The 12,454-nt window shown below is 57.1% G+C and overlaps 2 protein-coding genes across 2 annotated transcripts; both read left to right on the top strand.

Annotated features, from left to right (window-relative positions):
* The first annotated feature begins 8,078 nt into the window (after positions 1–8,078).
* LOC117978663 (hemoglobin subunit zeta) lies at positions 8,079–10,466 on the top strand. The gene is made up of 3 exons (XM_034951553.3): positions 8,079–8,285; positions 9,354–9,558; positions 9,811–10,466. Exons 1-3 carry the CDS (start codon positions 8,191–8,193, stop codon positions 9,937–9,939), a joined length of 429 nt encoding a protein of 142 aa, XP_034807444.3. The 5' UTR covers positions 8,079–8,190; the 3' UTR covers positions 9,940–10,466.
* Positions 10,467–10,605: 139 nt separating this feature from the next.
* On the top strand, positions 10,606–11,558 carry HBM (hemoglobin subunit mu). The gene is made up of 3 exons (XM_003809391.4): positions 10,606–10,873; positions 11,053–11,257; positions 11,368–11,558. Exons 1-3 carry the CDS (start codon positions 10,782–10,784, stop codon positions 11,494–11,496), a joined length of 426 nt encoding a protein of 141 aa, XP_003809439.1. The 5' UTR covers positions 10,606–10,781; the 3' UTR covers positions 11,497–11,558.
* The last annotated feature ends 896 nt before the right edge of the window (positions 11,559–12,454 follow it).

Consider the following 12,454-nt stretch of genomic DNA (forward strand, 5'->3'; position numbering starts at 1 on the left):
CAATCTAGTGGGGGATACAGACGTGATGAAGACAGTCAGATCACAGTTCACAGAAATGAGACAGGAAAAGAGGCTGAGCCTCACTCATAAGAGACACGCAAGTTAAACTACACAAAAATAAAAAACCTCACTGAGATCCATGTCTCACCTCCCTGATAGGCAAAAATCCAAGAGTTTGATCAGACTGCAGGCGCCCCTCCTCCACTGGGCGCCCCTCCTCCACTGGGCACCCCTCGTCCACTGGGCGCCCCTCGTCCACTGGGCGCCCCTCCTCCACTGGGCGCCCCTCCTCCACTGGGCGCCCCTCCTCCACTGGGCGCCCCTCGTCCACTGGGCGCCCCTCCTCCACTGGGCACCCCTCCTCCACTGGGCACCCCTCCTCCAGGGCAGAGGGAGCCATCCCGGAGCGCAAGTCCACCGGGGCATCTCATTTGCTAAAGACCTGAAAACCCAGGTGTCCATCATCAGGACTAACTGGAAAAACCAAGGGTATCCGCACCATGGAGAGCTCGACTGAAAAAAAAATGATAATTTCTTAAAACCAAGGATATTCGCACAATGGAGAGCTCGACTGAAAAAAAAAATGAGGATAATTGGATAATTTCTTTCTTTCCTTTTTTTTTTTTTTAGACGGAGTCTCGCTCTGTCGCCCAGGCTGGAGTGCAATGGCGCGATCCCGGCTCACTGCAAGCTCCGCCTCCTGGTTTCAAGCGATTCTCCTGCCTCAGCCTCCTGAGTAGCTGGGTCTACAGGCGCCCGCCACCACGGCTGGCTAATTTTTTGTATTTTTAGTAGAGACGGGGTTTCATCATGTTAGCCAGGATGGTCTCGATTTCCTGACCTCGTGATCCACCCGCCTCGGCCTCCCAAAGTGCTGGGATTACAGGTGTGAGCCACCGCGCCCGGCCTAAAATGAGGATAATTTCTAATAATGAAAATAAAGAGGTTAGAATGGTGTGTATACAATGGTGGAACAGAGGAGAAACACGAATATGTGTGTGCACATATATGTGAGCTTATGCATAACTATGTGTGAGGCTGCGTGTGGGCATGTGTGTTTGTGCACAGCCATGTATGTGCCCACATGTGCTTATTTCTGCAAAAATAAACCATAGGAGGACAAACCGGAAATGAATACAAATAATAAGGTGGGTAGGGATGGAGGGGAAGGTGGAAGGAAGCTCCTCCAAGTCTGACTCTCTACATAGTTTTGACCTTTGATTTGTGTAAATATTTTCCATTATCAAAAATAAATTCAGGCTGGGCATGGTGGCTCATACCTGTAGTCCTAGCATTTTGGGAGTCCAAGGGGAGAGGATTGCTTGAGGCCAGGAGTTGAAGGCCACCCTGGCCAACATAGAGAGACCCTGTCTTTAAAAAAAATTACAAAATTAAGGCCGGGCGCGGTGGCTCATGCCTGTAATCCCAGCACTTTGGGAGGCCGAGGTGGGCAGATCACGAAGTCCGGAGATTGAGACCATCCTGGCTAACACGGTGAAACCCCGTCTCTACTAAAAAGTAGAAGAAATTAGCTGGGTGTGGTGGCGGGCGCCTGCAGTCCCAGCTACTCGGGAGGCTGAGGCAGGAGAATGGTGTGAACCCGGGAGGCGGAGCTTGCAGTGGGCCAAGTTCGTGCCACTGCCCTTCAGCCTAGGTGATAGAGTGAGACTCCTTCTCAAAAAAAAAAAAAAAAAAATTACAAAATTAATAAGATTAAAATAAAAAGAGGGGCCTTGCCAGTGGCTCAACCCTCTAATCCTACCACTTGGGAGGCCAAGGCTGGAGGATCCCTTGATGCCAAGAGTCGGAGGCCAGCCTAGGTAACACAGCAGGACCTCGTCTCAAAAAGATTAAAAAATTAACTGGGCATGGTAGCCTCCAAATTGGGGGTTAGCCTGGGAGGTTTGCCCAGGAAGGAATTCAAGGGCAAGCTGGTGGTGTTACACAGCAACTCTGATTGATATCAAAGCCACAACAGACAGCAGGAGCAGAACACTGCTCCTTAGAGAGCAGGGGTACCCCATAGGCAGTGTGCACAGGAGAGCAACTCAGAGGCACTGCTGCACTCATCTTTATACCCACTTTTCATTATATGCAAATTAAGGGAAAGTTATGCACAAATTTCTAGGATGACTGTGGTAACTTCTGGGTGGTCCAGTCACTGCCATGGAAAGGGATGGTAAACTCCCACGGCACACTGGTGGGTGTGTCTTATGGAAAGCTGCTTCTGCCCTACTTGTTTTAGCTGGTCCTCAATTTGGTCTGGTGTCCGAGCCCAACCTCCGGAGCACATGCAGAGTCCCACCTCCTACCTCACACCTGCAGTCCTAGCTACTCAGGAGGCTGAGGCTGGAGGATGGCTGGAGCCCAGATGTTGAAGGCTACAGTGAACTATGATTGTGCCACTGCACTTCAGCCTGAGCAACACAGCAATACTCTGTCTCTAAAAAAGCAAAGCACACAAACAAAAAGAGTGACTGGGTGCAGTGGCTCACACTTGGAATCTTAGCACTTTGGGAGGCCAAGGTGGAATGGTCACTCGAGCCTCGGAGTTCAAGACCAGCCTAGGCAACATAGCAAGACTTTATCTCTACTAAAATATATATATATATTTTTTTAATTAGCTGGACGTGGTGGTGCACCTGCAGTCCCAGCTACTCGGGAGGTTGGGGGTGGAGGGGAGTCTCACTTGACCTCAGAAGTCCCAGGCTGTAGAAAGCTATGATTGCACCACTGCACTCCAGCCTGGGCAACAGAGAGAGACCTTATCTATATTAAAAAAAGAGAGAGAGAGAGAAAATTGAAAACTCCTAATTGAAAACCCCCAAATTGAAAACCAACTTAAATAAATGAACCAATGTAAGAATGCGGTGATATAATAACCAGAAAAAAGGATTGTTCCAGGTGATTCTGGACGCAGAACCTCGGCTATGACCGAAAGAACTCCAAAGACACTCTAACACTCCGTGGTTTATTGTTCCTCATAACATATATAAAATAATTTCATAAGCTTTTATTTTGAAACATATTCAAATTATGAAGAAATAAAAACACCCTGCAAGAATAAGACGAAGATGGAGAAGGAAGGATGACTGCTGGTGGGTTTGGGGCTTTTGGGGGGTGATGGAAACCTAAAATTGATGACGGTGATGGTCGCACAGTTATGTGAACACATTAAAAATTATTGAAATGCGCCGGGGATGGTGGCTCAGCCCTGTAATCCCAGCACTTTGGGAGGCCAACGCGGGCAGATTACCTGAGGTCAGGAGTTCCAGACTAACCTGGCTAACATGGTGAAACCCCCGTCTCTACTAAAAATGCAAAAATTAGCCACACATGGTGGCGCACACCTGTAATCCCAGCTACTGGGGAGGCTGAGGCAGGAGAATTGCTTGAACCCAGGAGACAGAGGTTGCAGTGAGCCGAGACTGTGCCACTGAACTCCAGCTTGGCCGACAGAGTGAGATTCTGTCTCAAAAAAAAAAAAAAATTATTGAAATGTACACATTAAGTGGGTGAATTTTATCTCAATAAAACTGTTAAATAAAATAACAAGAATATGAAAAACTCTTGAATACTACTCATCCAGACTCTCCAGCTGTTAACATTCTACCACATCGGCCTGCTCTCTGTCTTGCCCCCACTTGCTCTTTCTCTCGGAGCCCTTGGAGAGGGGTATGCAAACATCTGTACTCTAAATATCCTCCATATACTGTGTATTTCCTAAAATCAACAAGGACACTAGGCTGCACAGCCAGAGAACAACCATCAAAATCAGGTTAATATTGATCCAAATCCATCTATCAACAGAAGCAACATCAAGTTCAAGACCCTTTTGAAAGCAATGATACCAGCCCTTTACTCCATCCCTAAAGGACTGAGGGTGCTGCGAATTTAACCGTGTCAATGCAGTCTTTTTGATGTTATTTACTGAAGGAAATGGGTGTTCTTTAAACTATGTATTTATTTATTTTTCTTTTTTGAGACGGAATCTTGTTCTGTCGCCCAGGCTGGAGGGCAGTGGCACAATCTTGGTTCACTGCAACTTCTGCCTCCTGGGTTCAAGAGGTTCTCCTGCCTCAGCCTCCCGAGTAGCTGGGATTACAGGTGCGAACCACCAGGCCCAGCTAATTTTTGTATTTTTAGTAGAGGCGGGGTTTTACCATGTTGGCCAGGCTGGTCTCAAACTCCTGACATGGTAGCCTGTAATCCCAGCTACTCGGGAGGCTGAGGCAGGAGAATCGCTTGAACCCAGGAGATGGTGGTTGCAGTGAGCCGAGATTGTGCCCTGCACTCCAGCCTGGGAGACAGAGCGAGACTCCATCAAAAAAAAAAACAACAAATTCCTGAAGCTCCTCTTGAGCTTACATTCTAGTGGACTGTAAACAGAAACTTTTTTTTCCTGTGGATAAAGAAAAGCAGGGCAAGTAGGGGCTTAGACAGAGGAGGGGAGGATTCAGATTTTAAATGGGTTGGCCACTGTAGGTCTATTAACGTGGTGACATTTGAGGGAGTGGCAATACTAGGGAAGGGGCTTCAGGGGAGTGGCCAGGAGCTAGGGATAGAGGGAGGGAGGACAGGAGGCCTTGTCTGTCTTTTCCTCCATGTGTAAGTTTCAGGAGTGAGCGGGGGGTGTCGAGGGTGCTGTGCTCTCCGGCCTGAGCCTCAGGAAGGAAGGGCAGTAGTCAGGGAGGCCAGGGAAGGACAGTGGAGTAGGCTTTGTGGGGAACTTCACGGTTCCATTGTTGAGATGATTTGCTGGAGACGCACAGATGAGGACATCAAATCCATCCCTGGATCAGGCCCTGGGGCCTGAGTCCGGAAGAGAGGTCTGTATGGACACACCCATCAGTGGGAGCACCAGGACACAGACGGAGGCTAATGTCATGTTGTAGACAGGACGGGTGCTGAGCTGCTACACCCACATTATTAGAAAACAACAGCACAGGCTTGGGGTGGAGGCGGGACACAAGACTAGCCAGAAGGAGAAAGAAAGGTGAAAAGCTGCTGGTGCAAGGAAGCTCTTGGTATTTCCAACGGCTTGTGGGGCACAGGCTGTGAGGGTGCCCGGGACGGCTTGTGGGGCACAGGCTGTGGGGGTGCCCAGGACGGCTTGTGGGGCACAGGCTGTGAGGCTGCCCGGGACGGCTTGTGGGGCACAGGCTGTGAGAGATGCCCGGGACGGCTTGTGGGGCACAGGCTGTGAGGGTGCCCGGGACGGCTTGTGGGGCACAGGCTGTGGGGGTGCCCGGGACGGCTTGTGGGGCACAGGCTGTGGGGGTGCCCGGGACGGCTTGTGGGGCACAGGCTGTGGGGGTGCCCGGGACGGCTTGTGGGGCACAGGCTGTGAGGGTGCCCGGGACGGCTTGTGGGGCACAGGCTGTGGGGGTGCCCGGGACGGCTTGTGGGGCACAGGCTGTGGGGGTGCCCGGGACGGCTTGTGGGGCACAGGCTGTGAGGGTGCCCGGGACGGCTTGTGGGGCACAGGCTGTGGGGGTGCCCGGGACGGCTTGTGGGGCACAGGCTGTGAGGGTGCCCGGGACGGCTTGTGGGGCACAGGCTGTGGGGGTGCCCGGGACGGCTTGTGGGGCACAGGCTGTGGGGGTGCCCGGGACGGCTTGTGGGGCACAGGTTGTGAGAGGTGCCCGGGACGGCTTGTGGGGCACAGGCTGTGAGGGTGCCCGGGACGGCTTGTGGGGCACAGGCTGTGGGGGTGCCCGGGACGGCTTGTGGGGCACAGGCTGTGAGGGTGCCTGGGACGGCTTGTGGGGCACAGGCTGTGGGGGTGCCCGGGACGGCTTGTGGGGCACAGGCTGTGAGGGAGCCCGGGACGGCTTGTGGGGCACAGGTTGTGAGAGGTGCCCGGGACGGCTTGTGGGGCACAGGCTGTGAGGGAGCCCGGGACGGCTTGTGGGGCACAGGTTGTGAGAGGTGCCCGGGACGGCTTGCAGCTACACGGAGAAAAGACTTGGTGCTGTGGGCCTGCCTTGGGGCTGGTGGTACAGCCCTTATCTGCTGCCCTCAGGATCTCCCGGCCCCTCTCGCCCAGGCCCCTGCAGCCCCATGCCCCAGCCTCTGAGGACCAAAGGCGCCCCTGCTTGGGAAGAGGGGGCTCAGGGGAGTCACCTGACCCGGTTCCAAGCCAGGCTGATTTACCGTTGCTAACATCCTAGCACACGCATCCCGCTGCCCCATGCACCTAACCCCAAGGCCTGGTACACTGCAGGCCCCAAGGTCCTGTGCGTCCTTTCAATACCCTCCTCACCTGCCTCACCTGCCCCCGCTACCCTGACTCTGGCTGGAGACCCCCTCCAGGGAGTTTTCAAAACAAAGGGTGTCAGTCTCCTGTGGGATTCCCTCACCTCCGCAGCCTGCGGTCTGAAAGCTGCCCCATGGTGTGTAGTGCTAAACTTCCAACTTACTCCAGGCCAGCCGTGACAGCCCCGAGGGCAGGAAGGGCACCCACACTGAGCCTCAAACAGCTAATTTTGCAACTGTAAGTCCATATAATTGTCTTGAAAAGTAATTTGTTTCAAAAAGCTAAAAAACGAATACTCCTGAGTCTCCTTCTAGTAATTCCCCTTCTAGAGGTCTATCACCAGGAAAAGATCCAAAGCACTGATATTCTTCATGGAGTTGTTTATAATAGAAAAAAACTAGAGCTTGTTCACAAAGGGGAGCTCTGCAGGCTGAAGATGTCGCAGCTGTCAGCGGGGATGGGGGCACGCTTGCTGACGCAGCAACGGAAAAGCATCAGTGTGTGAAGATGTATTTTCTCTCTTTCTATTATTATTATTTTTATTTTATTTTTTTCTGAGGCAGAACCTCGCTCTGTCACCCAGGCTGGAGTGCAGTGATGCGACCTCATCACAACCACGAGCCACCACGTGCGGCCCCATGAGCAAGCCACCACGCCCAGCCTTTTTTTCCCTTGTTTTAAAAAATCCTCTATTTAAAAAAGATGTGCTTGGGCCGGGCACGGTGGTTCACGCTCATAATCCCAGCACTTTCGGAGGCCGAGGCAGGCAGATCACCTGAGGTCAAGAGTTCGACACCAGCCTGGCCAACATGGTGAAATTCCATCTGTACTAAAAATTAAAAAATTAGCCAGGCCGCGGTGGTGCGTGCCTGTAATCCCAGCTACTCAGGAGACTGAAGCAGGAGAATCACTTGAACCCAGGAGGCAGAGGTTGCAGTGGGTCAAAATCGCGCCACCACACTCCAGTCTGGGAGACAGAGCAAGACTCCATCTCAGAAACAAACTAACAAACAAAATTTTTATATCTACCTATAATTCATATAAATTTAAAATACATGCATAAAATCATACCCTTTGCAAGCACATGTACTAACTAAAAGGAATATATTCAGCACATCGAAATGGTTGTCTAACGGAGGAGGGGGTAGTTAATAAACAGAGAGGATAAAAAGAAATAAATCAATAGAGCTGGACAGTGGGGAGAGGACAGGCTGCGATGAGAACATAGTGAGCAGAATTGCAGGCCTGCATGACCTCACCTTCTGTGGGGAGTTTGGACTCCCAAGACGCTTTCCTGCCTAGGTGCCCGGCTCAGAGTGTCCCCCACAAGGCTACTGGAGGAGAACCCCAGACCGAGCCTCATTCAGGTGAAGGGGCTGCACAGTGGAGGTGGGAGAGGTCTGTCCCTTCCCACCCTGTGACACTGGGTCCCACTTTCTCTCTAGGGGGTCTTGCTTTCCTCATTTGCAAACTGGAGCTCATAAGGTGGGCCAGAGAAGTTTCAGTGAAGTGAGGAATGGATCGTCCCTCTGCCAGGGCCCATGTGCTCTAGGTCACCCTGTCATCACAGGGACAGGGAGGTCAAGGACAGTCACTCCTGAGGCCAGTCCGGGCTGGGCTGACCACGTGGACTCTCATGCCCAGATTGGGGCCCCGATCTCCCTGAAGCTGGGGCTCCAGCTGTGACTCAGGGGTGGGCAGAAGGGGAGACAGAAGCGATAGGTTCCTCAGCCCCCAGTCCCACCTGAGGGCCCCTTTGTCACTGGATCTGATAAGAAACACCACCCCTGCAGCCCCCTCCCCTCACCTGACCAATGGCCACAGCCTGGCTGGGCCCAGCTCCCTGTATATAAGGGGACCCTGGGGGCTGAGCACTACCAAGGCCAGTCCTGAGCAGGCCCAACTCCAGTGCAGCCGCCCAGCCTGCCGCCATGTCTCTGACCAAGACTGAGGGGACCATCATTGTGTCCATGTGGGCCAAGATCTCCACGCAGGCCGACACCATCGGCACCGAGACTCTGGAGAGGTGAGTGTCAGACGGGACTGCCAGAGGGACTGGGTGGGAGCCCAGGTATGTGAGTGGGGACAGTGGGGAGGGGGCGGTGGGGAGGGGACAGTGGGGAGGGGACCATGGAGAGAAGACAGTGGGGAGGGGACAGTGGGGAGAGGACAGTAAGGAGGGGACCATGGGGAGGACACAGTGGGGAGGGCACTGTGGGGAGGGGACAGTGAGGAGGGGACCTTGGGGAGGGGAGAGTGAGGAAGGGACAGTGAGGAGGGAACTGTGGGGAGAGGACAGTGAGGAGGGGACCATGGGGAGGGCACAGTGGGGAGGGGAGAGTGAGGAAGGGACAGTGAGGAGGGGACTGTGGGGAGGGGACAGTGGGGACAGATAGCGTTCCCTCTCAGTGAGGAGGGCAGGGTAAGGAGGGTACCATTAGGAGTTGCACAACCATCTGGGCTCGCTGAGACCTGGGCAGGCACAGGCCCAGGTTCTGACAAGCAGAGGGTGAAAGGTTTCGTTCTAGGCCTGAAGGGCCTTACAGGGCAGCCAGGGCACTACAGCCTCTAAAGTCCCAGCATCTGGGATCAGGGCACTGTCCCAGCGTCAAAGTCCCAGCATCTGGGATCAGGGCACTGTCCCAGCTTCAAATTCCCAGCATCTGATCCCCTGGGAGGGGCCAGGGAGCTTTTCCTTCCCTGGAACGCTGCTGGGAGGTCATGAGCCTGCAGAAGGGGTGGCGGGCAACCCAGTCTGGGGCTGGGAGGGAGGTCCTGTGGCCAGAGGAGACGGTGGAGGGGCTGGGGGCACCAGGCGTGCTGGAGGCGGAGGGCGGGAGATTTGGGGACCAGGCTGCACAGAACCCGTTGGAAGCAGGGCGATCAGCCGGGAGCTGCAGAGGCCTGGGGGGCCTCTAGCCCAGGGCAGCCTGGGAGGGGCAGCTGCCTGGGCACCCGGGCACCGCGAGGAGGGGCTGGGGCCTGCTGCGGGGTCGCAGATGTGTCCCGGTGCTCGGAGAGGGCCGCAGGGCGCGTGGGCCGTGGGCGGGAGGCCGCGCTGCTGGGAGCTCACGGCCCCCGCCCCCCGTCCCAGGCTGTTCCTCAGCCACCCGCAGACCAAGACCTACTTCCCGCACTTCGACCTGCACCCGGGGTCCGCGCAGTTGCGCGCGCACGGCTCCAAGGTGGTGGCCGCCGTGGGCGACGCGGTGAAGAGCATCGACAACATCGGCGGCGCCCTGTCCAAGCTGAGCGAGCTGCACGCCTACATCCTGCGCGTGGACCCGGTGAACTTCAAGGTGCGCGGGGCGAGTGCGGGCAGGACGGGGTGGGGTCGCGGGGCGGGGCGGGGCGGGGCGGGGTCGCGGGGGCGGGGCGGGGTCGCGGGGCGGGGTCGCGGGGCGGGGCGGGGCGGGGCGGGGCGGGGCGGGGTCGCGGGGCGGGGTGGGGTCGCGGGGCGGGGTCGCGGGGCGGGGCGGGGTCGCGGGGCGGGGTCGCGGGGCGGGGCCCGGGCTAGGCCCCGCCCCCGCACTGAGCCGCCCCGCCCCCAGCTCCTGTCCCACTGCCTGCTGGTCACCCTGGCCGCGCGCTTCCCCGCCGACTTCACGGCCGAGGCCCACGCCGCCTGGGACAAGTTCCTATCGGTCGTATCCTCTGTCCTGACCGAGAAGTACCGCTGAGCGCCGCCTCCGGGACCCCCAGGACAGGCTGCGGCCCCTCCCCTGCCCTTCTCCCTCCCACAGTTCCTGCCCTGACTCCAATAAATGGATGAGGACGGAGCGATCTGGGCTCTGTGTTCTCGGTATTGGAGGGAAGGAGGGGAGAAGCTGAGTGATGGGTCCGGGGCTTCGCAGGAACTCGGTCGTCCCCACTGTCGTCGCGGCCTGGGGATCACTTGGGGGGCGCCTTGGGGAGGTTCTAGCCCCTGAGCACCGGAGCTGCGGCCCGGGTGGAGCGGAGCAGTCCCGGGCCGGCCCACGGCGTCTCCTGGGGTTCTTGAGTCGGACGGGCGTTTGTGCGTCTCCCGGCTTCCCGTATCGCACAAAGATTGTCACTTCACTAAGCGTATTGGAAGCGTGTCGGGGCTCAGGGAACTTTTCCACAAAGCCTGACGTCCGAATCCCGGGACTCTGGCAGCTACGGGGGTCCCTGAGGCCGGTCCCTCCCCGACTCCTAAGAGAGTAGGGGGTTTCCTGTCCGGTGTTCTCTCTCCGGTTCCTCCCATGTGCTCCCTCCTGGCAGAGCAGTAACTTTACCCGAGGGGAGTAATTACAGATGCCCCTAAAGTCTGCAGTAAAGGTGCCCACGCGCAACAGCGTGGGTCAATGCCAGAAACCCTGGGATCCCGGAGGTCGAGGCCTCCACATAGACGGGAACCGGGGCTGGTTACGTTCCCCGGCGCAGGCCGAGGGTCCCCGCGTTCCCGCCGCGCTCGGGCCGATAAGGACGGGCGGGGTGCCCGGAGGCTCTATAAGGAGGCCAGGGCGGCGGGCGCGGCCCCCAGAGCACGTCAGGCGGCGCCATGCTCAGCGCCCAGGAGCGCGCCCACATCGCGCAGGTCTGGGACCTGATTGCGGGCCACGAGGCGCAATTCGGGGCGGAGCTGCTGCTCAGGTCGGTAGAGGCGGGGTCTCCGGGAGCTCAGGGAGGTGGAGATGAGGGTTTTGGGCGCGTGGGCCGCCAACGCCATCCAAGGTCCTTCGGGTGCGGATCCCCGGGGCTCTGGGCGGTGTGGGCGCTACTGAAGCCCCACGCAGCCGCCCTCCTCCCCGGTCACTGACCTGGTCCTGCAGGCTCTTCACAGTGTACCCCAGCACCAAGGTCTACTTCCCGCACCTGAGCGCCTGCCAGGACGCGACGCAGCTGCTGAGCCACGGGCAGCGCATGCTGGCGGCTGTGGGCGCGGCGGTGCGGCACATGGACAACCTGCGCGCCGCGCTGAGCCCGCTGGCGGACCTGCACGCGCTCGTGCTGCGCGTGGACCCAGCCAACTTTCCGGTGAGGCCTTTCCGGCCGGGGCAATGGTGCAGCGCGCAGCCGGGGTGGGGGGGGCGCTCTGGGGGTCCCTAGCGGGGCAGACCCCGTCTCACCGGCCCCTTCTCCTGCAGCTGCTAATCCAGTGTTTCCACGTCGTGCTGGCCTCCCACCTGCAGGACGAGTTCACCGTGCAAATGCAAGCGGCGTGGGACAAGTTCCTGACTGGTGTGGCCGTGGTGCTGACCGAAAAATACCGCTGAGCCCTGTGCTGCGCAGGCCTTGGTCTGTGCCTGTCAATAAACAGAGGCCCGAAACATCTGCCCCTGCCTGTGTGGTCTTTGGGGAGCTAGCAAAGCGAGGTCACTATTGTTGGCCAGAGAAGCTCAGGGACCTAAAAGGAGCCTCCTAGAACTCTCAAATGCGCCTCACCCCCGGAGGTTTGTCCTCCCATGGCGGGGAGTGCGGTGCGGCAGAGGGAGCAGTGTGATGTGGCGGGGGTAGGGAGGGTGGCCTTCGACTTCAACTCTTGAATCGGGCTTCCAACCACACTGTTCGCAAAGCACTTCCCCATTCACGCATTTATTCATTCATTCTCCCTCCATCCCCACTTCCTGCTGGGACCTGTATATGCTAATCCTGGCCCTTTTTGCGGAGAGATGCAGAAACCGAGGTCCCAGAGCCAAATGTGCAACCTAATTCGTTGGCCCAGAGCAGAGGACTCTGCAGACCTGTTCCTTTCCCCTTCCTTCCCCCATGGACACTTCCTCAGTGGCAAACCTGCGCTAGCCTGGTTAGCCCTGCCTGTGACCCTGCAGCCCTGGGGATGAGGTCGGGAGGAAGTCCTCAGTGGCCACAATTTGGCAGACAGAGCAGGTTTAGTCTTCCAGCCTGCTCAATGACAAGCTGTGCGACCCTGGGCGTGTCCCAGAGCTCTCAGGCCTTTACCTATCGAATAGAAAAACAACGTCCAACTCACGAGATTTTTGAAATAATTTTTGAAATCATAACACAGGGTGGGTGCCTGCAGGGTCGTTACCACCCCACCCCTCCACTCAGCCCCAGCTGCCGTGTCTCAATCTCTGCAGGTGCCCAGGCCAAGGCACTCCCTTCCCCAGGTTCCCTCTTCTCCCTCCCCAGGACCTGGAAGGGAATCTTAGGGCTCCACCCCAGGCTTTTCAGACAAAGAACAGGGGCTGAGGAAAGAGTGGGACCTTGGAG

The sequence above is a fragment of the Pan paniscus genome, chromosome 18 (genome assembly GCF_029289425.2).
Source record: "Pan paniscus chromosome 18, NHGRI_mPanPan1-v2.0_pri, whole genome shotgun sequence".
Taxonomy (NCBI): domain Eukaryota; kingdom Metazoa; phylum Chordata; class Mammalia; order Primates; family Hominidae; genus Pan; species Pan paniscus.

Bases quoted from the DNA above. Each gene is read 5' to 3' on its own strand.
- HBM (XM_003809391.4), top strand. From the start codon at position 10,782: ATGCTCAGCGCCCAGGAGCGCGCCCACATCGCGCAGGTCTGGGACCTG. The intron at 10,874-11,052 runs GTCGGTAGAGGC...CTGGTCCTGCAG, and splicing joins GGGGCGGAGCTGCTGCTCAG to GCTCTTCACAGTGTACCCCA. The intron at 11,258-11,367 runs GTGAGGCCTTTC...CTTCTCCTGCAG, and splicing joins TGGACCCAGCCAACTTTCCG to CTGCTAATCCAGTGTTTCCA.
- LOC117978663 (XM_034951553.3), top strand. From the start codon at position 8,191: ATGTCTCTGACCAAGACTGAGGGGACCATCATTGTGTCCATGTGGGCC. The intron at 8,286-9,353 runs GTGAGTGTCAGA...CCCCCGTCCCAG, and splicing joins GGCACCGAGACTCTGGAGAG to GCTGTTCCTCAGCCACCCGC. The intron at 9,559-9,810 runs GTGCGCGGGGCG...CCCCGCCCCCAG, and splicing joins TGGACCCGGTGAACTTCAAG to CTCCTGTCCCACTGCCTGCT.